The sequence below is a fragment of the Crinia signifera genome, chromosome 8 (assembly GCF_055691185.1).
Source record: "Crinia signifera chromosome 8, ASM5569118v1, whole genome shotgun sequence".
Classification (NCBI taxonomy): Eukaryota; Metazoa; Chordata; class Amphibia; order Anura; family Myobatrachidae; genus Crinia; species Crinia signifera.
Window position 1 is genome coordinate 157614131 of NC_139224.1, and position 27855 is coordinate 157641985.

The 27855-nt window shown below is 46.9% G+C and overlaps 1 protein-coding gene across 2 annotated transcripts; it reads left to right on the forward strand.

The window, feature by feature from the left end:
- The first annotated feature begins 11335 nt into the window (after nt 1-11335).
- On the forward strand, nt 11336-27570 carry LOC146026664 (selenoprotein Pb-like). Of its 2 annotated transcripts, XM_083157497.1 has the most exons (6): nt 11412-11462; nt 14099-14186; nt 14858-15092; nt 22003-22215; nt 22796-22937; nt 25961-27570. In XM_083157497.1, exons 3-6 carry the CDS (start codon nt 14881-14883, stop codon nt 26225-26227), a joined length of 834 nt encoding a protein of 277 aa, XP_083013623.1. In that variant the 5' UTR covers nt 11412-11462; nt 14099-14186; nt 14858-14880; the 3' UTR covers nt 26228-27570. The 2 variants fall into 2 exon arrangements, with proteins under 2 accessions (XP_083013622.1, XP_083013623.1); XM_083157496.1 differs by lacking the exon at nt 14099-14186 and having other exon boundaries at nt 11336-11462.
- The last annotated feature ends 285 nt before the right edge of the window (nt 27571-27855 follow it).

The following is a 27855-nucleotide window of genomic DNA, read 5'->3' on the forward strand; positions in this document are numbered from 1 at the left end:
AGAAAAGCAGCTCTCTCATTTTCATATGTGAGATTAACCATATTAAGCCATTCCTTTATATTGGGGGCTTTTTCGGCCATCCATAATCTGGCAATGCTGGTCTTAGCAAGAGAACAAAGGGCAATGGCCAACTGTCTTGAGTCCGGCGTTAGCCCTGACCCAGACCATACTCCCAGTATTAAAGCCTTGGGGCCCATCTCTCCACAAGGAATGCCCATCTCAATCAGGATGTCCACGACTTTCGTCCAAAATTCCTGAACAGGCCCACACTGCCAGATCAAATGCCAAAAATCACATCCTTCTGCTCTACATTTTGGACAGAAGTCCACTTCATCACCTGCAAACTTTTTAATCTTATTTGGTGTCAAATAGGTACGATGCAAAATATTGAATTGGATCTGCTGGACCCTTAGTGAGGAGGTTGATAAGCTGGGTATGACTAAAGCCCGATCCCACTCTTCAGGTGTTAATTCCGGGATATCCCTGGTCCACTTTGTCAAAAGATCACCCAGGCCAGAGGTTAGCGCAAGAGATGAGATATACTTATAACATTTGGATATCCCTTTAGCTGGACCCATTTTCCTAAGGAATATTTTTACTGGATGGTCCTTTACACAAGAGGAGGATACCCTTAAGTGATCTTCTACAGCACTTCTAAGCTGGAGGAAGCGAAAAAACATACTATTCGGTATTTTGAATTCGGTTTGTAGCTGGGCAAATGTTTTAACCCCTCTTTGCGCAACTACATGGCCCAGGGTTCTTATTCCAAACTGTGACCAGGCTGCCATTCCTTGATGTTTTTTAAGATTTTTAAAAGAGGATAGGGAAGAGAGGTTCATTTCAGGGTCAGAGTCTATGTAACCGATTTCCTTGGAGATCCATTTCCAGATTCTAATTGCTTGATTAAGGATCATGGGATACTTCTTACGGCATCTATTTGTCAGGATCGCTTGTAGTGGGGAATAGCCCGGGAGGGTTTTTTTAATTAAGTTTATTAGTTCTATCGATTGGGGCGATTCTATCATCCACTCACGCAGATGTACCAACTGCGCAGCTATGTAATAAAGTTTGAAGTTTGGGAGGGCGAGCCCTCCACAGTCTCTTGGTCTCATCAGTGTGGTTAACTTGACTCTAGGGCATTTATTTCTCCAAATAAAGGAGGTTAGAATCCCATTAATTTTTCTGAATATATTGTCAGGGATATATGCGGGAGAATGTTGTATTAGGTAGAGTAGTTTGGGCAAAACCATCATTTTAATAAGGTTTACCCTTCCTATCACCGTTAAGGGCAGTTTTAACCAGTTCTTACATTTAGCTTTAATTGCTTCAATTACTGGAACAATGTTATATTTTGTAAAATCTGAAGCATCTTTTGAAATTATCACCCCAAGGTATTCAAATCTTTCGGCCCTTGGTATATCTATTACCTCATGCGGTTCACCCATAGATCTAATATCAGTTTTATCTATCAGTAAATGAGATTTACTACTATTTATTGTTAACCCCGAGTATAATCCAAATTCACGGAGGGTTTCCAATACCAACGGAAGTTCATGCTTATAATTTGCCATGCCTACTAATAGGTCATCTGCGTATAGCGAGACAAGGCTACCCGCCCCCCCACACCGCTGACCCCGACTCAATATGTTCCTTAGTTTACATGCGACAGGTTCAATGGCCAGAGAAAACAGCGTGGGGGAAAGCGGGCAGCCCTGCCTCGTCCCGCGGTATATAGGGAATGGATCTGAAACATATCCGTTGATAGTTATCCGTGCAGATGGATTATGGTAGATCAATAAGATCTTTTTAATCAAGCCAGCTCCAAAGCCAAAAGTTTCAAGAGTGGATCTCAAATATGGCCACTCAAGAGAGTCAAAGGCCTTATTAGTATCAAAAGAGGCCAAGGCAATCTCAGACCCCACGATTTTTCCTGTCTGTAGATAGGAAAACATTCTCCGAACATTTATTGCTGTAGATTTCCCTTTCCTAAAGCCTGTCTGGTCGATATGGACGATTTTATCAATTATATCATTAATTCTACTGGCCAGGATTGATGCATACACCTTGGCGTCAACCGTGAGCAGCGAAATAGGTCTATACGATTCTGCCCTTAATGGGTCTTTGCCCTTTTTAAGGATAACTGTAATAACTGCTTCTGTCATAGATTGAGAAAGTTGGCCCTCTTTTTCCATTTCTTGGAAAAAATAAAGAAGCCTACTGGACAAAGTATCAGTGAATCTCTTATATATTTCTGCTGGAAGGCCGTCGATACCAGGGGCTTTACCCGTTGCTAAATTTCTTATTGCCCCCTCCACCTCACCCAAGGTAATTGGTGATTCCAGAATTTCCCTATCTTGACAGGACAGGACAGGCAAATCCATGGCCATCAGGTAGGCCTGACTACTACCAAATTCTGGTGTTAGTTTAGAGAGATAAATTTCTTTATAGTGGTCCATGAACACTTCAGCGATTTTTTGGGGTATCATTAACTGTTTCCCCGCTAGGGGAGCGAATTTTAGTGATTAACCTAGACGGTTCGTCAGTTTTTGCCATATAGGCCATCAATTTGCCGGCCCTGTCCGCATTTAGATATCTTCTATGTGAGTCTTTTAATAACCTGAACTTGGCCAGTTCTTGTAAGTGGGTAACCCAAGCTCGTTGGGCCGTCAGCCACTCCTGCCTTACAGAATCTGTCTGATTAATTATATATGTTTGTTCTGCTACTACCATTGAGTTCTCCAATGTTATGGCTTTTTTTTGTAGCAGGCTTCTGGCATATGATATTTTTTTAATCATAGTGCCCCGCAGAAATGCTTTAAAAGATTCCCATACACTCCCTGGTCTAGCCGAGTCTATATTAAATCCGAAAAAACCCTCCATTTCTATCTTGATATCGTTAATATTCTCTATTTGTATTAACCAGCTTGGTTGAAGCTTCCAATATCGAAAGCCCTGACAGGACTCTGGATCCAATACCAATATCATTGGGGAGTGGTCTGAAATCCCCCTTGGGCTGTATTCAATGTTAAGTATTTTATTAACCAAGACCCTGGAGGTAAAGATCAAGTCAATTCGTGAGAAGTTATTATGGGAGGGAGAATAGCATGAATATTGCCGCACATTAGGAAACCTCTCTCTCCACACCTCGCACCATCCCAAGTCAGCAGTAAATTTGGCAAGAGAACTCTCACCCAAGGGGGTGGTCTTTCTGGGGCACCAAATATCAAGACCGTAATTCATCACCATATTAAAGTCTCCCAAACAGATAAAAGGATTATCAGGCCTTGCTACAATAAACTCTAATGCTGCTCTAAGAATATCAAACCCAAAAGGGGGGGGAATGTAGACAGAAAGCAACGAAATCCTGCTAGTGCCCAGAATACAGTCCAAAAAGACATAACGCCCCATTGGATCGATCTGGGCGGTAATATGTTCATACGCAACTGATCTTTTTATCAAGATTGATACTCCTCGGGAGGCTGACGAGAAAGGAGCATGAAACATTTCAGCAATCCAGGGCCGTTTCAAAGAGCACCACTTCTCACTGGGTAAATGCGTCTCCTGGAGACAAATCACGTCAGCCTCCAGAGTTTTACAATGCTTGAGTACAAGGGCCCGCTTCACCTTATCATTTAGCCCTCAAACATTCCAAGTCACGATTTTAACCATTGGTGCAATTTATCGTCTATAAACAGGATTTGACGTATCCAATGATATTGGGTTTTTTTCCAGAAATTACAGTTTCTTTTTATATTATTTTGGGTTGATATAGCAAGGGTATAAAAATCACAAAGCAATTTAACAATTCCACCTTCAAACAAAAAATAAAAACGGACAACATTTAACATGTACCCCCCCTCCTCCCCCCTCCCTGTATAACCTCTCCCAGTAGGCATACCTATAACCGTGCCCCACATTCACTACCACACTCTTAATCTTACACTTGGGGACTTTTACTGAATAACCACCTCAAGCACGGCGGGGAGCACCGGCACATATTTACAAACTGTTACATAGTTGTTTTATCCCACACCCCCCCCCCCCCCACACACGATTAATTAAATATAACTTAATCTTAGGCCCCCACAAGCGTAGGGTAAGTCATATAAAAGAGAGAAAAAAAAGAAAAAGAATACAGAGCGGGGAGATCAATATTCAAAAAAAAAAAGAAAAAACATCAAATCAGGTATTCTGCTGCATGCTGGTCTTGCCAGGATAGAACTTATCCAGCCAAGTGACTGCATCTGTTACTGCTGGAAAAAATATCGTCTCTCCATTAGCCACTACTCTCTCAGCCGAGCTTTTACGTTGCGAAATTTAGCCCTGTCTTTTTGGACATCCTGCGGAAGATCTGGAAAGATAGAGACCTTGGACCCTTTATGACCAAAGTCCATTTTTTCCCGGGTGAGCCTTAAGGCTTGATCCCGGTCTCTAAAGTTCAAGAACTTAGCAATCAGAGTACGTGGTGGACCACCTGGGATCGATGGACGACCCGGGATTCGATGGGCCCTCTCGATGACAAATTGGGGTGAAAAACTCTCCTTGCCGAATTCTTGTAGCAGCCATGTTTCCACAAATTTTTCGGGTTCACGGCCCTCCACTCGCTCTTCAAGCCCCACAATACGGACATTATTCCGCCGAGAACGGCCCTCCAGATCTGTGATCTTAAAGCGTAGGTCCGCTATTTGCCCCGACATGGCCTTGACATGGGCCTGTAAAGGAGCCATGGTGTCCTCTGTATCTGAGACACGCTTCTCCAACTCCACTACCCTGTCTCTAGTTTTCTGGGCATCTTCTCTAATCAACATTATATCCGATTGAACTTTGTTCAACTGTTCGAGGAGTCGTGTTTCACATTTGCTGACAGCATCAAGTACTTGTTGCAAAGTGACCTCCGGAGCAGGCGGGACCGCCGTTGATTTTATAGGGGTAGTTTGTGGCGTGGGGGGTTGAGAGGGATTTGAACGGGCATATCTTTCTAGCCTGGCGGCAGCAGAATTAATCCCAGATTTAGGCATGATGTCTTCGCGACTAACAACAGCAAGCTAGTATTATATCACGTACGACTAGCAAGAGTAAGACAGGCAGACAGGATAACAGGATAGCCAATAATGTACCTGGCCAAAGTCCAATTAGAGCAATAAAAAAGTGTTAGATAGCCAGTCCTCCAGGGGTAATATAACTTATGTGGCCCAGGAGGGGCTAAGCGTTTGCACAAGGGAGACTCAGTCCTTTCCACCGATTAGCCCTTGTTACCAATGGCGTAAACCCAGGCTGTAATGGGTGACCAGTTCTCCAAGGGTAATATAACTTGTGTGGCCCCGGAGGGGCTAAGCGTTTGTACAGGGGGGACTCAGTCCTTTCCACAGATTAGCCCTTGTTGCAAGTGGCATAAACCCAGCCTGTACTGGGTGACCAGTTCTCCAAGGGTAATATAGCTTGTATGTCCCCAAAGGGGCTATGCGTTTGTACAGGGGAGACTCAGTCCTTTCCACAGATTAGCCCTTGTTGCAAATGGCGTATACCCAGGCTTCAACACACTTTTTCTCTCTTTCTCCCCCTCCTCTCCTCTCCCCTTCCCCTCTCTCCTTCTTCCTCTTTTCTGCGTTAGGGGAACAAGTAGCCACAAAAGCCCACAGTCACTTAACCGTTATTTAGGGGGGACAGATTGTTATTTGCCCTTTACAGCGGCCACAAACACAGTCCACGACTCTCACCCGGGACCTTGCTGGACACTGCTCCAACCTCTCTCACAGGTTATACAAGTTTTCCTTCGGTCATAAGGGCAAAGTACCTTAAGTCTGCTGGGCGTTTTTAGGCTTGCGAGCTCCACTGCCACTACGGGGTCCTTGTTGCCTGCGAGCTGGCACTCTGCGGGCTGCGGGCGTTTTAGGCTTGCGGACTCCCCTGCCACTCCGGATTCCTTGCTGGCTGCGTGCTGGCACTCTCACTGCCAGTGCTTGGTCCTCCGTCTCCGGCCCCCACACGCCCGGCGCTCTAACCGCCGCCACGTGATGCGTCCGTGGACAGTGCTGCTGCTGCTGACGACACACTGTTTCCGGCAGTGCAGCTACAATAGAGGATCGCGGCAACTGGTCTCGGTGCCTCGGTTCCCACCGTAAGTCAAGGCTGTCTTGTAAGTAGAGCCACTTAATCAGCGCCAGTTAGCGGGCCCGAGAATCAGTTCAACTCAGGCATAAGTGGTCTGGGGGACTATGCAGGATCCATATCGGCGTGGGTAAGGGGTTTTGGCGTGGTTACCTCGGAGCCATGCCGGAGCTCCCGCTCGCGTGACGTCACACACGTGCTGCCGTGGTTACGCCCCAAAATTCCAAATTTTTTTACACAAAAAAAAACCACTTTATTTTAAAAGTTCACCTTCCACTTCACAATAAAAAGATAGCGATTGCTACTCGGTGAATCATGGCGAAAAAAACCTTGAAATGTATTCGCCATCTGGTCATTGAATAGGGTGATTCACCGTTTTAGTCAGAAATTCGCCTTACAGCACAAAATCGCCATAAAAACCTGGCGAATCAGCCTCATTGAATACCGCCCATTGTGTAGCGTACTAAACCTTTAATTAACTATATTTTATTTTGTGTTAGTGTGATAGTATGAATTTATGTGTATTAGTATGGCTGCGCTTATGATCCACTTTGTTACACAGACTCGGGTATTCTACTTTATTTGCGCAACTCTGCGAACCAAAATGGCGGCCATACTATCCTAAAATGGCGTGTGTGTAACTCGACTTTAACATTAGCCAGATTGTTTTAGAAGAAAATATGTGGCACAACACATTTTCTTCTATAGCTGTTATTGGGGAGTGACTACCCTACATATTCCTTTTAGCAAGATTGTTTGGCCAGTATTCGTAAACAACAAGATTGCTTAGAAAATAGCACAAATTTGCTCAGTGTGCGCCCCTTTACTGATCCAGCCGGTAACTCTTACCTCAGGGCCAATTACTCCTACCTTGGTGGTCCACACATCGTTGCCGGCAAATCGCAACATAGGCGAAGTAGAAGCACTGGTGTAGTCAACCTAGTTATATTAAGGGGGTCATTTTTTGATACAAAGATGCTTATTAAGAAAAAATAGAAAAACGTCCAGTTCTCTGTCACATATCAACACTATTAAGCATAGGCGTGTGCACGGGGTGTGCCTGGTGTGCCCACACCCTAATGCTGGCATCCGATCACAGAGACAGCATTCTCCCTGCTGGTGCTGCACCTGTCACAGTGTCTGACAGGCAGGAGCTACTGGTGGCAGAGCGGGCGGAGCTACCCACGCAGAAGGAGATCGGCAGATGCCGAGGTGGTATTACGTGGGGCATTACGTATATCCAGCACTACAGGGGGCAGTATGTATATGGCACTACAGGGGGGCAATATGTATATGCACTACAGGGAAGCATTATGTAAATGGCACTACAGGGGTAGTACATAAATGGCACTATAGGGGGGCAGTACATAAATGGCAATACGGGGGCAGTTCATAAATGGCACTAAGAGGGGGGGCAGTACGTAATGAGACGCAGGTGCGTCTCAGTAATTATTGCGGCAGGGTACGATAACCCTGCCCGTGTGCGCTTCAGGGAGACAGGGTTAGGGGGTTCAGTAGCACGTGCATCTCCTGCACAAAGGGGGTTATGCAGACGCAAGTGCGTCTGATGCACAATAAAGGAGTCATTTGCCAGTGCTCCATGTTACATACTGGCAAATGCCTCCATTTGAAACCCACACTATCCACGCCAGCCCGAAGAGTGAATACATGTTCAGTAATCCGCGTCCCCTCGCAGGGCTCGCTGCGCTCACCACGTTTTGGGCTTGGTGGCTTGCTGTGCTCGCCACACTTTATAAAATCAAATTGACACTGACGTGTATAGTGGGGGTATGAAAAGGTCGGGAGGACGCGTAACGCCTCCCCTCGCTGCGCTCACCACGCTTCGGGCTGCAAAATCATACTGAGACCGTAATGATGACATGTGTTAACTGGTAACTGGATTTTAGTTAATATAACGCTGACTGAATATGCTGGCCGCAGGAACACTACGCTACTTCTGACTGACTACGCTGACCGCGCGAACACTACGCTGATTCTGACTGGAACGCTACGCTAACTATGTAACGGGCGCTATTACACAAGTATCCTAATATGTTAATGTAGCAGGGGGCACTATATAAGTAAATCAGGGTTGTCTACCACTTTGGGAGAGGGCAGCCAGTTCTTTTGAGGAAGGGGGCGCGGCAGCTGACGGGGTAGTAAAGGGGCGGGATTGGGGCGGTGCTAGAAAAGAATGATACATTTAGGGGCATGGCCAATATGATTGTGCCCTTGTAGCCACACCCTCCACCATGCAATGCCGGTATTTCAGGCATTGCACAGTGGCGGGTGGGACTACAATGACGCGTTATGCGTCGACCACAAATCTGTAAGGCTTGTCTACCTTTTCGGGGGGGTGAGGGGGATCCGATTTCCGTGACCATCCCGTCCATTCCGGGAGGTTAGGCACCATGAAGTAAATGTTCATAAGTAATGCTATTTAGGGCTTTGATAAATGATTACAATGCCTCCTGCTCAGAGCAGACATTAGTAGGGAAAAGAGCAATGCTGATAACCTGCTCAAATATTTGTCACTCACATAAACCGCGGTCTGTCCGATGTCCCCAACTCTGATTAATGATCTCCATCTGCAGAGGTGCAGGCTCTAAATCCTCTTCATTTCCAGTATTCCCAGACATTCAGAACAATGGTTCTACACCATCACCCTCCAGGAGAAGGCAGCCAGCTTGGCAGGGGGGCATGGTGAGGCATTCTGGGGGCATGACTGGGGGGTAATGCTGGGTAGGAGCAGGGCGGGGGCATGCCACAAAATCGTATAAATGTGGACCCTCCCCCACTACACAACGCAGATATTACAGGCAGGGCCATGATGATGCAATTCACTAAGAAACGCGTTGTTGGCCCCCTCAGCTGCAGGAGGGTTATGTGCAGCTGCAGGTGGCGGCTGGTACTGCAGGAATACGAATGTCTGCAAGTGGAAAGGTGTACCACCATCAGACATGTGGTGAATGAGATCAGACAGAAACAGGGTTCCCCGCAATGTGGGCCTTAGGGGCCCATTTATCAAGTAACATTTGCGGCTAAATCCCCGAAAACACCCGTTTTCGGGGGTTAACCGCAAATATTATGTATCACTGAAATGTATTAAGGGGGGACCGCAGCAGGGATCTCCGATCTCTGCTGCGATCCCCCCCCCTGCAGCGCCGCCGGACGCATCCCCCATAGGTTTCTATGGGGGATGCGAAGCTGCCCGATGTATTAACATCGGGCAGCCCAGCATCGCACCCCTGGGCTATCGCCATTCTGATATCTTTCGGAGCCCTGTCCCCTCAAATTGATACATCAGATGATACCGCAATGCGATGCCGGCGGTGTTATCACGCCGGCATCGCAATACAATGATAAATGCGCCCCTAATTCACATCTGAGCTCAGTACAAATTTGTTTGGAAAATGGGCAAAACCATGTGCACTGCAGGTGGGGCAGATGTAACCTGTGCAAAGAGAGTTCAATTTGGGTGGGGCGTGCTGAAACTGAAATCTAAATTGCAGGGTAAAAATAATGCAGCCAGTATTTACTCTGCACAGAAACTAAATAACTCACACACATCTAACTCTCTCTGCACATGTTACATCTGACCCACCTGCAGTGCACATGGTTTTGCCCATTTTCCGAACAAATTTGTGCTGAGCTCAGATCTGAATAAGGCCCTGTGTGTGCAAGGCATAGAGCAGATACATGCACATGATATGCAGCATAGCCAGAACTTTGTGGGCCTCATAGTAACATTTTGAAGGCACCCCTCCAAAATACTGCTCTGGTTCACATTATACCACACAGTGCCATCGGTTCATACTGTGTACAATTGTAAAGTGCAACTGAATCTGCTGTGATATTTATTTATTAACAGTTTCCTATATAGAGCACACATATTCCGCAGCGCTTTACAGAGAATATTTGAACATCCAGTCCCTGCCCCAGTGGAGCTTACAATCTATATTCCCTACCACATGTACACGCGCACACAGACATTCTAGAGTTCATTTTTTGTTGGGAGCCAATTAGCCTACCAGTATATTTTTGGATTGTGTGAGGAAACCGGAGTACCCGGAGGAAACCCACGCAAGCACGGGAAGAATATACAAACTCCACACAGTTAGGGCCATGGTGTGAGGCAGTAATGCTAACCATTACACCATCCGTGCTATATAAGAAACTGAAAATAAATAATATTCCATACTTACCTACTTTTTAACAGTAGTTTCAGGGAGAGTACAGGTGGCACGCTTAGGAGGAGTGTCATACTCCACCTATGGGGTGCGCCTGGCACCCTCATTGGGTGAATCTGTTCAATCTAGGGAGTGTTCTGCAGTGTCATTTCCCCCTGAGCTAGCACTCCCCATGTCTCTGCCTCCCCCACCATAGCAGTGTTACCCAGCACAGTATCACTTCTGTTACTGCATTCTACACAGCACCCTGAGTCATCCAGCACAGCGCCACATGTTCCCCAGCGTGGTACCACCTCTGTCACAGCATTCAGCACAGTCCAACTACACAGCACCCCACTGTGCCCCTGAGGATCCAACACCCTTGTGCCCTCCTGCAGTTGTCAGTTCCATTCTATTCACCCCCACCCCTCATCCAACAGCACAGCAGTCTCTTGGCTCCTCCGCGAGCTGCTGCTAGCACTGGCTACCTAGCTCTGGTTCTCAGGGTTTGCTTACAAGAGGTGTCATCTCCTCCAGGTCCTAGCACGGGGGGGAGTCTGGATTTCCAAAGGTTACAGTAAGGACTGGGGAATCTGTGCTTGCCATGCTTTGGGCTCACTATTCCCCATCCAGACACATTGGGATGGTAAAGTCTGTTTTTGGGCTAAAATTGCTTGAAAACTCATGTCGACATGTCAGCATGTTAATCGTCCGTATTTTGACTATGTCGGTCAATCGCACATCACGGCATAATGAATGTTGTATATTGACCATGTCGGTGTCTCGGTCAATGGGTGTCAATGTAATGACCACCGGTAAAATGTCCGTCGGTATCTTGACGCTCGGTCAATGGGTGTCAATATAATGACTGCTGGTAAAATGTCCGTCGGTAAATTGACTGCTACCCAACTAGTCCATAAGGAACATTACAAAACAGTAAATAAAGAACAGAATATTCTGAAACACTAACATCCAGGAGTTAGTGGGCCTCTGTCACTGGCCTGGAGAACAAGAACTGATAGTGGGTCCAATGTCCTTGATTATTCAAGGGGGAACGGGTGGGGGAAGCCTTTGCACGGACTCGCCTCCAGGGAGGAGGGCCAGGATAAAGTGCAGGGATCCTGGTTACATTGTGGTGTTACAGAATCCTTTACGCAACAGCTGGGTAGAAGACAGGAGCAAACTGTAAGTATGGGGGAAGACGGGAGGTAATAAGAGGTCTGGACACAGAAATGGCTTATGTGGTCAGCTGGCTGCCTATGAAATATACCCCCTTTCTCTGATGTCCCTCACAATGAGTCCAACTTCATGAGAAGCCAAGAAGATTTCTCTGCTGGGTCCCTTCAGTGATTTCGCCCAAAGACACTCCAATATCTGAATTTTATGTTAAGAACATTCATATGGCAGGGAAAAAAACATGGATCAGTTTACTTACAGTAATATACAACAGACTGATATTAATGGAGGGTTCAACTTTCCCAATGTTGTTTGGTCCTCCCAAGCAACCCAGATGAGATATCTTCATGATTGGATCCATAATCAGGATAATGCCAACACAGATTTGGAAAGGGGATTCTTAGAAGGTGGCGATTGGTTAGCTTCTTAGACATGCATGACCAAGAGGTCCCAGCCAAATTCAAAGAAAACCCAAATCTTATGGTACATTAAAAATCTATATAGGTGAGGGATTAGACACAAAAATAATGTGAACGTTCACCGGTCTCTCTTCCTCCCATTGCTAGATAATCCAGAATTCTAAGAAGGTGGTGCACATTATCCATACAACATATGGAGATTGGGAGAGATTATGATATTGGGAAATTGGTTGACGCCTAAAATAGGAGACCCCTGATGTTCTGACCGGGGAGGGTGGGGGGTCTGACAGGTTTCCAGTGGTGGAACCATACCCGTTCGTGTTCTTATTAGCTCAGCATTATGTCCACTCAACTGTACGGTATTTTTCTTTTTAAAAATTTGTCAGAATCCGGTGGAAGAAATGCTTAAACGGGAACCTTTGGATAAGAAAGTCATCTCCATAGCTTACAGACACTTCCAACTGAATTTAGATTAGTCATCAAGATCGGAGGGTTTATCCACCTGGAGGACGCATTTCCCAAACATAGAGGTGGATGGAGTTGTAAAGGCACATTCCAAAGCATGTCAAATTCTCTCTTCTCCAGGATATATAGAAATGTTCCTACATATACTCCATGGAACATATCTCACGCCTCATAAACGATTCTTGAGCGCTCTTTCCCCTTCTCATAATTGCTGGAAATGCGGTGAAGCCCAAGCAGACCTTTATCATTGCCTCTGGTTATGCCCTTTAATTAGAGGCTTTTTGGGTACAACTTCGTAGGTATGCCCCTGATCACCTAATGAATTACTGTACTTGCATCTGTCACCAGAATGGGCACTCTATGGCATTTTCCCTAAAGACATAGGGCCCCATTTATCAAGTAATATTTGCGGCTAAGTCCCCGCAATAACTGCAAATATTAAGAACCACCTGAATGTATGAAAGGGGGGCCGCAGCAGGGATTGGAGATTCCCCCTGCAGCACCGCCGGATGCATCCCCCATAGGTTTCTATGGGGTATGCAAAGCTGCCTGATGTATCAACATTGGGCAGCCTGGCTTCGCATCCCTGGGCTATCGCCATTTTGGGATGGCGATAGCCCATTGTAGCCTATGGCTACACATCGCACTGCCCCGGCGGCAGTGCGGTCAGGGGGGTCAGCCCATAACCGTGTATGCGCAGACCCCCGGCTTCTGGGTCAGCACATCGCAGGGACAGGGCTCCTTTTGGAGCCCTGTCCCTGCGCCCTCTGGTTTCAAACATTTTGCCGATGTGATTGCATTTTACAATGTGATCCTGGGTGGTAATATTCCACCCAGATCGCATTGTAAATGCGATCTTGGTAAATGTGCCCCAAAGCCTTGTCAAAAGGCAGAAAAATACCTACTTGTAGCAGTTAATTGATGCAGCTTGGAAATCTATCCTACAAGTATGGACACCCCCCACCCCCCCAACTTCTGTCACTGCCTTTGTTTAAAACAAAACTGTTTGTCCTTTTCAGAATGGTGTGGGTGGGAGTGATGCTGGAGAAAGATTAAAAAAAAATAGAAAAGTTCTTTGATGTGTGGGAGAGTTATGTAACAACACTATCTATCCCTAGTCACAATTACACAAATCCCTAAGCAACATTTTGGGCCTTATTCAGATCTGAGCTCAGTACAAATTTGTTTGGAACATGGGAAAAAACATATGAACTGCAGGTGGGGCAGATGTAACATGTGAAGAGAGAGTTAAATTTGGGTGGGGTGTGCTGAAACTGTGTGTGTGTTAGGGTTATAGACTGCTGGGTGTGTGTGTGTGTGTGTGTGTGTGTGTGTGTGTGAAATTGGGGTTACAGGCTGCAGTGTGTGTGTGTGTGTGTGTGTGTGTGTGTGTGTGTGTGTGTGTGTGTGTGTGAAATTGGGGTTACAGGCTGCAGTGTGTGTGTGTGTGTGTGTGTGTGTGTGTGTGAAATTGGGGTTACAGGCTGCAGTGTGTGTGTGTAGGTCCTTTGAAAAAGTTGCCTGTGGGCAGCGAAAGGCGTCAGGCAAGGTGCTACAGTCTGACATTTGGGACCATATACAGAAACAAGTTCTCACTTGGACCAACTCTCCGCCATCTCCCCCATACCGAGGTTATTCCATCTGGGACATTTACTGGACATCGCAAGGGACACCACCACCTGCTATTCACCGGAGCTCCCCCTTTTACAAGGACTGAGACTTTATCCTACAAACCAGGATCTAACTTCTTTCTCCGGTCAGGTTTATGGACACCCGCCATTCCAGCTGTTCCCAAAACCCTCTGAGAGACTGTACCCCCTTTCCATCTGGAGAGTAATCTCAGGAACAAGTGAGACACTGCACATTATATATATGTGTACCCTAATTTTTGTGATTCCTTATCAGGCTGTACACCTCTATTTTATGCAATTGCTTTTAGTACTTAATTGAAATTTTTTTTTAAAAATAAAATAAATTGTAATACCCAATTGGTCATATATTTTGTTATTTAGCGCTCCACCACCCCCTCAACTTGTGAGTTGAAGAAATAGGGACACTCGCGCTGCGATGCCGCGCAAGCGTCCGAAAAGGGGGTGGGGTGTATGCAAATGAGGGCGTGGCTTATGCTAATTAGCCTCTGCCTCATTTTCATACGAGAATAGACGCTGTGCGCATGCGCACAGCGTCTATTCTATTAGATTGGGGGGTCTCCCAACTGCCACCCCGCAGCGGGACAATGCCTGCCGCGGGTGGGACAGCGGGACAGGACCGAAAATCGGGACTGTCCCGCTGTAATCGTGACAGTTGGGAGGTATGGGATACATTGCTTCAATAAAAAATAACGTTTGTAAGGGCCCCTATATAACAGCCAACACTGATAAATGTATATAGCACATGTAACTTACACAAGGAAGGTGGCCCTCTCAGGTCAGGGCCCCATAGCAGCCCTGTACTTATCACAACTACGCCATTGATTCTAGGGTTACTAAACCACTGAATCTGATTGTGTTCCATTTACAGATATATTGGGGATCCCAGTCTCTATGATGGGGGGCCCAGCTCTTTCTATGATTATGACCACCCTCCTGGGTCTCCTGGTTCTGGTTTCCTCATCAAAGAATGAAACATCCATCTGTAAGCCGCACCCCCATTGGACTATCGGCCCCGAGGTGCCCATGGAGAAGTCTTATGGGCAAGTCACGGTCGTGGCTCTCCTTCAGGCAAGTTGCGGCTTTTGCCTTGTCCAGGCCGCCAAGTAAGTCATCTCCCAGGATTCCCCTTATGTAACTCCAGAAAAAGTCTTATATAGGAAGGTAACATCCTCATTGATTAACATACAGATAGTGGTAGATGCTCAATTAGTTCAGTAATACTTTTCAGGTGCATGCAAGGGAGGGGTTAATACTGAGTAAGTAACAAGACATTGGTTCCCCCGGCACACTGAATAGTATTAGTAACCAATCTTGAACACTACATGATAATATAATTCAGAGATATTGGTTACATATACCTGCGCACATCGAATAATACTATTCGGTGTGCTGGGGGAACCAATGTCCTGTTACTTACTCATTGATTAACCCTTTCAACCTCCCAGTGGCGTAAGTTTGTCCCAGTTGCCCGGAGGCAAAATAAATATTGGTGCCCCGCCCAATAGCTCAATCAGTAAGGTGTCTGTTTCCAGTAAGACAGGTCATGGGTTTTAATACAGTGATGTGAGGAGGGGGAGTCGGCCACAGAAGCGATATCAGCGACTTTCAATTAACTGATTCAAACTCGCCAGGGAGGAGAGGTGCCCCCTTGGGAACAGGAGCCCGGCGGCAGATGCATCCATTGCCTCCCAGAGTTAAGCCTCTGCAACCTCCCATTTAGTTAGACATGACTTTCTTTTCTTATCCTCACCGAACTAAGGGCCCAATTCAGGTCTGATCGCATGGCGCCGATTTCACACAGAAAGCGTACAGTTAAGCCGCCGTCCCGCTACAGTGAAATCCTACCTTGCAAATTGATGTGATTGCTGTGTGAATGTGCTAGGCTGCACATCTATTCACAGCTGGCATCTGTGCGCTCTAAAACCCATCGCAACAGGCTCACATTCTAATGATTAATTTACTGGGCCAAAGTCGTCACAGGTGCCGCGTAGCCCTGGACTTACTCGGCAGTATGATGGAAAAAGGCTCATCCTGCTTGAAGCCGATGTTGCTGCTGTGCACAGGGTGGGTTCTGGTTCCGGCGGGGCGGCATTTACCTGATCGCTGGGTCCTGAAAAGATTGCAGCTAAGCAATCAGGACTGAATCAGGCCCACTGTCCTGGCATCCCACCTGCGGACTGCAGTGTCCCCCAGGGTGGGGGGAAGGTTGGGAGAGCCTTGCATCCCCGCTGCTCTGTAAAGCAGTGAGTAATTCCTGAATAGATGCAGTGCACAAATACATGCGCCTGGCATCTAAACAGTACAGGGATACACTGAATACACAAGGCCACGTCCCCTCCCATTCAACGCCATGCCCCCTCCACCTGATGCAACATCTCTAGGGTCCAGAGTTTATGGAAGCATACGTTGGTATGCATTGGCTACAGAAATAGACTTTAATTCCAACATTGTTTGAAACATATAGGAAAGATTTATCAAATCTTATAGAGAGTGTGGGGTTTTAGCATCAAACGGGTAGGCACAGGTGAGGATTTGGCACAGACTTAGACAGTGACATCACGGCTTGGGTCCAAAACAGGGCTTGCCTGAGTTTTATTGCAGCACTCAGAGCAAGAAACTAACAACAGCCTTTACACTTCAGGCAAAACAGAAAACAAAAACCTGCTCGTCTGAGCTCTAACTAAACAGAATAAACGTCCCTCTCTATACCAGGGCCACACTATGTGACACTGGACACACACAGCAGATATAGATCAAGTAATGCAGTACTTACAGCCTTGTCTCTCTCTAGCAGCAGCTTACTGCCTCCAGCACCCAGGGAGAGAGAGAGAGCCCTAAGGAGAGGGCTGACTCCTTTTTAAAGAATCAGGTGTTCTCCTGATTACCAGCCCAGGACAGAACACCCTTTGTAAGCCGGAGCTTACCACACAGATTGAAATAGCCTGCAGTCTATATGCCATAAGACAGGATTCTAGGGGAAAAGTACCTGCCGTCTATGACTTTCCCTGCCACTGTCTTACATACCCTCCCCCTCTGTTCGAACCTGTGGGGTCGGACACTGTCTGCCAACTGGCAGTATGTTCGGGATAGGGCATCGGCATTACCCTGAAGCCTTCCTGCTCTGTGTTCCACTGTAAATTTGAAATTTTGCAAATTGAGAAACCATCTCATGACCCTTGCATTTCTCTCTTTGGCTTGGTACATCCATGTAAGTGGGGAGTGGTCAGTGATTAATCTAAAGGAGCGTCCTAAGAGATAGTACTTTAGGGATTCAAGGGCCCACTTGATTGCTAAGCACTCCCGCTCGACTAGACTGTAGTTTCTCTCCGTAGGTGTGAGCTTCCTGCTCAAATATGTTACCGGGTGTTCCTCTCCACCAACTTCTTGGGAGAGGACAGCACCTAGTCCCACATCAGAAGCATCAGTCTGTACGACAAACTCTTTTTTAAAATCTGGAGTGATCAGGACTGGTTGATTACAAAGGGCCACTTTTAATTCTTGGAATGCCCTTTCAGCCTCTGGGTTCCAGCTGACCATAACTGCCCTACCTCCTTTGGTAAGATCGGTTAGGGGCGCTGCTATGGTTGCAAACTGGGGAATGAACCTACGGTAATACCCCAGAATTCCCAAAAAAGCCCTGACTTGTTTTTTTGTCGAAGGACGAGGCCAGTCTTGGATAGCCTCCACTTTATTTATTTGTGGCTTTATTATACCTCTCCCGATAACATACCCCAGGTAACGTTTTTGGACCTCCCCAGATATGGCCTGTCTACGCGCTTCTGGTACTCTATAGGGTTTTAAGCGTACCCGAACTCCAGGTTCGGTGACAATGTCATGTTTTATGGCTGTGGTGCGCCCTGGAAGTTCTGAGAACACATCATAATTCCTTTGTACTAACTCTTTAGTTTCCTGCTTCTGGGATTTGGACAGGGTCTCTGACACCCGCACCTCTGGGCTATCACTAGAGGGGGCACTTACAGCTGTCAGAGTCTCTCTGTCTTTCCAGGGTTTAATTAAGTTCACATGGTACAACTGTTCTGGCTTCCGTTTACCTGGTTGATACACTTTATAATTTACACTTCCCACTTTTTTATCTACCCGATACAGTAGATCCTGGTTAATGGCCATCTTTGGGAACTCTTTGTCAGCAATGGGGTATTGGGGCTCACCATTTATGACTTTAGGATTTTCCCTAGCTCTTAATAAGGTGGGATCTCTAAGTTGAGCAGTCCCAAAATTATCACGTGACATCTCTAGCTCAGGCATGTCACATGCTTCTTCCTGCTCCTCAGCTTCACCTGCAAGAACAGCTAGGGGAAAACGGTCAGATTCAATAGTGGTCACCCCTACCGTTTGAACCTCAGTATCCTGATCAAAAGGCTCAGGACTAATCACAGGGCACACATTCTCATTATTAACAGCATTTCTAGTGCAGTGTACACTCTGTTTCCACAAGTCCCAGAACAATGGGAAGTCTCTTCCCAGGATCACACTATGCATCAGGGTCTTTACCACGCCCACTTCATGGGACACAGTTCCACAAGTACTCTTTAGCTGGACTAAAGCTGTGGGATACTCCTTGGTGTCCCCATGTATGCAGAAGACCCCTATGTAACGTCCTGTGAGTGTCCCAGGGTCTACCAAGCTGGCATGGACGAGAGTAACTAAACTCCCAGAGTCCAGTAGAGCCCTCCCGGGATAACCATCCACCTTTACATGACATATTTGCTGTCCAGTTTCTGACACAGTCTCAGCAGAGAAAACAGAACGTGCATATAAAGAGCTTCGCCAGGCTGTATCACACTCCATTGGCTCAGAAGTAAGGGGGCAATTGGCAGCAATATGCCCAGGTCCATGACAACGCCAACACTGTATGCGGCCCCAGTCTTTTTGCGACCCAGGTTTGGACCCCACTGTCCCTTGGGAACGCCTCTCCACTGTTTGTTCCCCATCTAGGCCACCTCCCTTTACAACATTATTCACCCCTCTAGTAAACGGAACAGTCTTACCAGATGATCCGGCCGCTTTGCTGTTCTTGAGGGTGGAATGTCCAGGAGGCACTTCTTGGAGTAGATTTTCAGTAGCTCTGTACCTCTCAACCAAGTTGACAAGCCCCTCGGCATCATTAGGGTCGCCCTGACCGACCCAGCGCTGAACCTTTGGAGGTAAGGAACAACGATACTTGTCCAGCACGACTCTCTCCACGATCTGCGCTGGTGTAGACTCCTCTGGCTGTAGCCATTTCCTTACCAGGTGGACCAGGTCATACATTTGGGACCGCGCAGGTAACTGTTCAGAAAAAGTCCAGTTATGCACCTTCCGGGCACGCACACTCATGTTTACGCCTAAGCGAGCAAGGATCTCTCCCTTGAGTTTCGCGTAGTCGTTAGCATCCTGCTCACTCAGATCAAAATACGCCTTTTGTGGTTCTCCAGTTAGAAAAGGTGCTACCACACCTGCCCATTGATCCACGGGTAACTGTTCACGCTCTGCTACACGTTCAAACACCGCAAGAAAGGCCTCTACATCATCCGTGAGAGTCATCTTTTGCAGAGATTTCTGTACTGCAGCCCGTGTGGTTGGAAGCAAGGGTTGGGGTGTTTGCACACTCTGCGCCACACTCTTAGCCACATTCTGTATTTGCTCTTGTAATTGCAGATTAATTTGCTGCTGTTCCTTTAAGGCTAGTCTGTTGGATTCAAGCAGCAAAACATTGGTTTCAGCCTGGGCACGCATGGCCTCCTCATGCACCTTTTGCTGACATGCGTTTGCCTGCACCAAGTGTTTTAAAAGGTCCTCCATTTTAACAGTCTCCTGTTGCAGTGTTACAGCAGCCTTTAGCCAGGACATGCAAGTATCAGTGCACTCCAGACACTCACTTGTGGCTGGTTGCCTTTAGCAACAACTTCCAGCTTGCTGTAGCAAAAGTCCTATAGTTCGATGTATGTCTCTTTAAGTGAGATGCTTGCTTGCATTCTCCACCATATGTGGGGTTTTAGCATCAAACGGGTAGGCACAGGTGAGGATTTGGCACAGACTTAGACAGTGACATCACGGCTTGGGTCCAAAACAGGGCTTGCCTGAGTTTTATTGCAGCACTCAGAGCAAGAAACTAACAACAGCCTTTACACTTCAGGCAAAACAGAAAACAAAAACCTGCTCGTCTGAGCTCTAACTAAACAGAATAAACGTCCCTCTCTATACCAGGGCCACACTATGTGACACTGGACACACACAGCAGATATAGATCAAGTAATGCAGTACTTACAGCCTTGTCTCTCTCTAGCAGCAGCTTACTGCCTCCAGCACCCAGGGAGAGAGAGAGAGCCCTAAGGAGAGGGCTGACTCCTTTTTAAAGAATCAGGTGTTCTCCTGATTACCAGCCCAGGACAGAACACCCTTTGTAAGCCGGAGCTTACCACACAGATTGAAATAGCCTGCAGTCTATATGCCATAAGACAGGATTCTAGGGGAAAAGTACCTGCCGTCTATGACTTTCCCTGCCACTGTCTTACAAGAGATAAAAGGCCGGACTTTGCATCGCGTATTGCTGATATTCAGGTAGTTGAGCGCTGTTGCAATTGCGCATGCGCAAAAATTCCTGAAAACCTGTATATCACATGCGTTACACAGTGTGTACGCTCAAAGGCGATTGGGACAGATGGCGTAAGACAGACGGTGATTGGTCAACTCAGTGGGCTTGTTATATGAGTGTTGGGGGCGTGTCAGAGCAAGAGTCTGTGTGCCCAGACACACAGCAGTGGGGATAGGTGACCATGGTCAGAAGGGAAAACTGCACCTTCCATAAGGCTGCTGCAAGTTTTAATGGTGCAACCAATAGCGGTGGCCAAAGATGCAACAATCAGAATGTCACAGTGCATGGGTGCTAAAAGTGGGCGCCATGGCACAAGCAGGGAAAACCTGGCTTCGGAGAGGAGGGGGGGGTTCTGCGCATGCGCGATTAACTCTAACCCCTGGCTGACCACGCTGACCAGCCCGGAGCAACAGTAAGTGAATATGGGTACATCAGGCGCCATCACATCCCCCTATAGAAACCTACTGGGGTTGAGGCTGCAAGCGGGACAGGAAGGATCACTGCAGGTATTGGAGATTCCCATACCTCCCAACTTTTAGGAATAGCGAGGAGGGACAACGGCGCCCGCCCAAAATTAGGGAGCATGGCTTGCCGGGAAAGGGGGAGTGGCCTATAATTGCATCATTCCACAAGATCGCACCCCTATCTTGACACTGTAGGGGCATGGCCCAGAGGCTCTGTGAGCCTCTATCCATGCCCCAAGCCCCTCTGGCTGCGGGAATAGACGCTGTGCACATGCGCACAGCATCTATTAAGTGCTGGTCAGCAACTGACAGGGGGGACTCCCAATGAAACCCCCCCCCCCCCCCCCCGCCGCAGGAGGGACGCGGGGACGTCCCCCGAAAATCGTGGCGTTCCTGCGGCAATCAAGGCAGTTAGGAGGTATGGATTCCTGCTGCGGCCCCTACGCCATGCATGCCAGCGGTACTTAATATTTGTGCCTAACTCCCCAAAAAATGGGTGTTTTCAGGCAATTAGCCACAAACAGTAAATGGTAAGTGGGCACATAATCAGTTAGGCTGTTGAATCTGCGCTAATACAGGTAGAAGGCAGCCAGCTCCAGGAAGTAGGGGATGGGGCCAGTGACCGTGCTTTGAAAAGGGGAGGAGCCAGGAGTGGGGCAATTCAAATAAACGCATGGATGGGCGTGGTCATTGATAATGCATCATCATGGCCACGTCCACCGCTGTGTAATGCCGGTATCACACAGTGGGGGATGGGGCCACGATTATGCAATCTGCGTCATTTGGTCCCCACGGACCCCCGGCTGTGGGAAGCTGCCGCCATTCCAGGGGACTTGGCCACTTTTCGGGGGGCATACACGATTTTTGGGAGCCTCCCAGCTGTCAGACTCATAGTCAAACCCAGATTTCGTTGCTGCATCAATAACTCCTGTACACCATTTGCCTGTCTTCCAGCATGGGGCCCCTGCGTGACAAGCTGGCCGGCCAGGGACTCACAAACATCAGTTACATGATTGTCAACGATCAGAGTTCTTTTTCAAAGTTGATGCTGGAAGAGTTGAAGAGAAAGGCTCCGGAGGGTATGCCGGTGTACCAGCAACTGCCAAAGCAGGACGATGTATGGGATATGCTTGATGGAAATAAGGACGACTTCCTGATCTATGACCGGTAGGTGGCAGCAGCTACCAGGAAGTACAGCTATACACACACACACACCGGCACACACATGCGCACACACATAAGCCCTATGCTGGGAAATAGTTGGTGATTGGAATTTTGCAGTCAGTTCTGACAGACACCGGCCACCAAAAGTACCAGTGCATATTTTGTTCCTGTACCGTAGCCCACTATGGGGGTAAGTACAGGGCTAGGCGGTGCCTTCTGCCCAGTGTAAAAATCATCACCCCTGGATGTGTAGTTCCACAACAGCTGGAGGGCCATGAGTTTCACACCACTGCTCTATTGTATATTAGATGCCACGTGGCATGCATAGAGGGTGTGGCTGGTTGGGTAGGTGGTCTGACCAGGGGCATGGTACTGTACAGTGAGAGGACTGGGCTATGATGATACAATTCAGCGAGAATTGTGTCATCGGGTTCCCCTCACACCCACCACAGTCCTCACATTGCTTCTGAAACACTTCTATTTGTAATATGTCTCAATGGATAAAGGTCCTTAGTATGTAACATGGCTGTAACACAATCTCCTGCCTGTATACATGTGAATTGTACGTACTTATTCTTTACAGATGTGGCCGTCTCACCTTCCATATCCGACTACCGTACAGCTACCTCCACTTTCCTTATGTCCATGCCGCTATTTATCACACCTATTATGAAGACTCCTGTCAAAATTGCAGCTTTTACGCAAACATCACCAATAATGCAACGGTAATACTAGTATATATAAACATTATAGGTTGCAGTATATATAAACATTATAGGTTGCAGTATATATAAACATTATAGGTTGCAGTATATATAAATATTACAGGTTGCAGTATATATATAAACATTATAGGTTGCAGTATATATAAACATTATAGGTTGCAGTATATATAAATATTACAGGTTGCAGTATATATAAATATTACAGGTTGCAGTATATATATATATATATATATATATATATATATATATATATATATATATATATAAATAGTGTTCCCGCTAGGCTGTTTTAGCTAAAACAGCCTCACGGGGAAGCCCAGCATCGCCGTTGACGGCGATGCCTGGTGCTTCCCCGGCAGCACAGTGTATTCGGAGGGGCCGGGCCCGCCCCCTTTGATGACTGTGGTGGCCGGGCCCGCCCCCTTTAATGACAATGGCGGCCCAAGCACGCCTCTTTCATTACGGCGGCGGCCCGGGCACGCCCCTTTCTTGACGTCGGTGGCCCAGGCACGCCCCCAGCTGTGACGTCGGTGTGCCCGGTCCGCCCCCCAGCGCCCTGCCCGGTGTAACTCAGGCACATACACTACTGCTCCCTCCCGGTGTAACTCAGGCACATATACTACTGCTCTCTACCGGTGTAACCTGGGCACATATACTACTGCTCTCTCCCGGTGTAACCCGGGCACATATACTACTGCTCCCTCCCGGTGTAACTCAGGCACATATACTACTGCTCTCTACCGGTGTAACTCAGGCACATATACTACTGCTCTCTCCCGGTGTAACCCGGGCACATATATACTACTGCTCTCTCCCGGTGTAACCCAGGCACATATACTACTGCTCTCTACCGGTGTAACCCGGGCACATATACTACTGCTCTCTCCCGATGTAACCCGGGCACATATACTACTGCTATCTCCTGTGTAACCCAGGCACATATACTACTGCTCCCTACCGGTGTAACCCGGGCACATATACTACTGCTCTCTCCCCATGTAACCCGGGCACATATACTACTGCTCTCTCCCGGTGTAACCCAGGCACATATACTACTGCTCTCTCCCGGTGTAACCCAGGCACATATACTACTGCTCTCTCCTGGTGTTACCCAGGCACATATACTACTGCTCTTTCCTGGTGTATATTGGATACATAAAACACTGTTTTTTTCCAACAGTACAGTAAGTACATATGCTACATTTTTACTGACCTCCGTCCTGCATGCTCTAGGATGTGACTGTTAAGTTCAAATCAAAAGGTAACTAATGACCTATGATTTAACCACACAATTGGTCCATGATTTGGATAATAAGTGGCTGGGAACATGATGGTCATTTTTTTAGGATATGACAAGCTGTGGATTGTCAAATTCATAGAATATATATGCGATGTGTAAGATATAATAAAAGGATAAAATAAAAGGTGGTCTATAATTTTAATTGAATTACCAATAAAAGTTATATAATTATAACAGTCATAGTACGGATAATCTTTTGGGACATAAGAGTGCCCCCAAACAGAGTTTTCTCTTTTTTCTCCTGTTCTCCCTTGAACTTAACATTCATATATGACATTTTTAAAACTCGGGGTGCACCACTGACTGTCACAAGTAAAAACCCAAGGACATATATTAAAGGGTGATTTGGTGACCAATTGGAGATTTAACTCCAATAGTCAGTAGTCCCAAAAGATCAGTAAAGACCATAGAATTGTAAAAGAATTCCAAATATAGTACATAACAGACTGGTGCGATCTCCATTCCCCAAACCCCCTTCCCTTCTATATGCTCTAGGATGTGGTCAGCACTGTGGGGCATGTTGCGGTACAAGTGTGCGGTGTTGGGGATGTGATCATGTTATCATGAGATTGGCATTGTGCGCAGCCAACTAGACCATGCTCTGACACCATCCAGGAAAGTAGGCAATTCTTCTCTCCTGACCAGAACCATACAGTACTGTTTTCTCCAGGAATACAGCCAGCACACATGATACAACCCCTGACAAGAGGTTCTCCAGCTGGTCGCCCTACTTCAACAGCCAAGCCCGCCAGTCAGCAGATTGTTTTGTATTCCAACCAAGCGAACCATTTAGTGACATGGTCCTAGTATCTATCCTAACTAGACAGAGAAATATTCTCCGTGTCCATGTACATGTCAAACCAAACAGATACTGGAGGAGGGTGTGGTGCCTTCCGATACACTGGCATTACTGAGGTTCTTGCATAGATAAAATGCGCAGAGATTTCTTATATCTGGGAATGGGGAGATCTATAGGATCATGCAGCCAGAATCCAAGGACAGATGGCGTCCCCTCCCCAACCATAGCCTCAGTCATCCGAATGATCGGATCCCAGGGCTGATGAAGGTTAGGGCAATCCCACCATATAAGGTGGGCACAGCCCCTCATCCCTCCCTCTCATGGCTGAGTTGCTGCTGTGCTTCCACTTTCTAATATGTCACTGACAGTTAACTGTGCAATGTCATCAGGTATTGCAAAGGTACAAATGGGGACTGCACGGCTAGGTTGCTTGATCTTACACCAGTGACAATGGGTCTGATTAGATCACCAGTTATGTCATTAGGCCCCACCCCTTTATGTAAATATGCACAGGTGCACGGATAGGGAATGGAAGTGTGGAGTTGGGGGTGGGGACAAATTAGCAGGGCCGGATTAAAGTGGGGGCAGAGGGGGTCAGTACCCCTGGGCCCCCCTCTATCTAGGGGCCCCCTGCGGTTGCCATGTTTTTTTTATTTTTTATTTTAGCTAATGATTTTGCTCAGTTATACCATAGAGGGCCGGGGACTGGCCAAATAGCTATTCCTCCCTCACTCTGCTCAGCTGCCCAACACAAAAAAAAGATGGGGTGTGCCACTAGGCCATACCCCATGATCCATGACCACACCCCTTGTCATGTGTGCGCACTAGAATGGCCGCTCTTTTTTAAACCCCCAGTTCAGTTCCACAATATAGCACTACAATGTAATTTGTCAAATGTAACATGTGAAACATCTCTCCTGACAGATCAACGCTGCTTTCAATAATTCTACGAAAGGGAAAACTGAACAAGACCCAAGTAATAAAAAGACCCAAAACTCCGGTGAGAAACATGACCACAACAACCATAGCGGAGGCCACGAAGAACATGACCATAAATCTCATCCTGCAACCAATAGGAAGGGGGAGAACCAGCAGAAACATCATCCAATCAACAATGATGGCCCACAAAATCTCAACAACCAATCAAAAGTACTGAACCACAATCGCCATCATAACAGTAATGGACCATGAACTCAGTGATCCAAAAATGTAAGAGACCAGAAACCTCAGCATCTAGTCAATAGTATTGGACCTTTAAACTCCATTATATCTGATGTGTATTGTACTCATGCTCTGTAATTCTGATATGGTTTTTTATGTCTACCCCCTGTCCACTCTGCTGAAACTTTGTAGCTTATTAATAAATGATGATGATAATAATAATAATAATAATGATAATAATCATCATCATCAGCCAAACAAACCCCATAATTTGCCGCTGTTGACAGGATAGCCGGTCCCGGGGGGATATCCAGTTACCAGTTATTAGTAATAAGCTGTACTATTGGTGCATAAAGGGTTAACAATCATTTCTAATATTGGAACACACTCCTTTAACCCCTTCAGTGGTTGGTTTTTTTTTGGGAGCGCTCCCCACTGGGCGAGTTTTTTATGGGGAGCGCTCCCTTTAAAAAAAAAACCACCACTACCCCCCTGGGTCCGGGCAGCGCCGCTGAACTGTCAATCAGCGGCGGCCCGGACCTGCGCCCCCCCCCACCGCATCGCTGTCCCCGGCAGCCGGCTTGTCATAAGCCGGCGCCGGGGACTTCTATTGAAAACCCGGAGGGGAGGAGGGAGGAGGAGGGAGAAGGAGGCGACACTGCAGAGGGGAGGGAGCCGGGCAGCGCGACGCTGCCTGAGATCAGAGTGAACTCAGCAGCGCTGCCCGACTCCAAACAGTGGCAATCCCGAGAATTTTCCGGGCTTGCCAGACTGGGCACTGAGGCACAGCCCGGAAAATTCTCGGGATTGCCACTGAAGAGGTAAATCATAGAAAAAAAAAAGAACTGCGCAATAAAGGGGAACACATGCAATTTATTTATGCACTAATATGAAAATATATAAAAAAACATACACAAATTCAAGGTACAATTATAAGAATTAATAAAAAAAGGGGGGGGGGGGGTAGGGGTATATAAAAATATATATCTTTTAGCACAACCGGTCGTGTCTGATTAGTATGTAAGTTTTAAAACCAAATACATTTTGCTTCCCTTGGATTAGTCACAGTCATGTTAGTGTATTAGTTGATTATAATGCTGGTTTTAGTAACAGTCTTATTTGTGGATTAGTGGAGTAACTGTCCAGGTTTTTATGTCTGGCCAGACAAATTGTATTCGGGGTACCTTACAGCTGCCACCTGTAATTCCTCCGGTCTCCCAGTGGATGGTGCTGAATCACCTTTCTTGGTCCAACTTTATCTGGAGTTACCTTTGGGCTGGTGGTCTGGTAATGAACCTGTATGGTTTTTCCCCTTTGGTGAGACTAACTGAATCTCTGTTTCTATGGATTAACAATGACATTATTCATATTAATGGTGTTTTATTTCTATACTAGTTAAAAGCCCGCCAAAATGACAGCTTCTGCAATGTACTTTCACTTTGAGCTGTGACCGTTTTTATTTTCACTTTGAGCTGTGACAGTTTTGAGCCCATAGACTCTCCACCCCTTCCCCAGTCCCTATCTGCTCCTACCTCCAATCTCTGTCTTCACAGCCCCCTCTCTCCATATCCAGCAAGTTTGAAACAGATCAGTGTCCATGCAAATATTGCTTTCACTTTCTGTTATGACATCTTTTAGCACACAAAGGAGTAATTTAG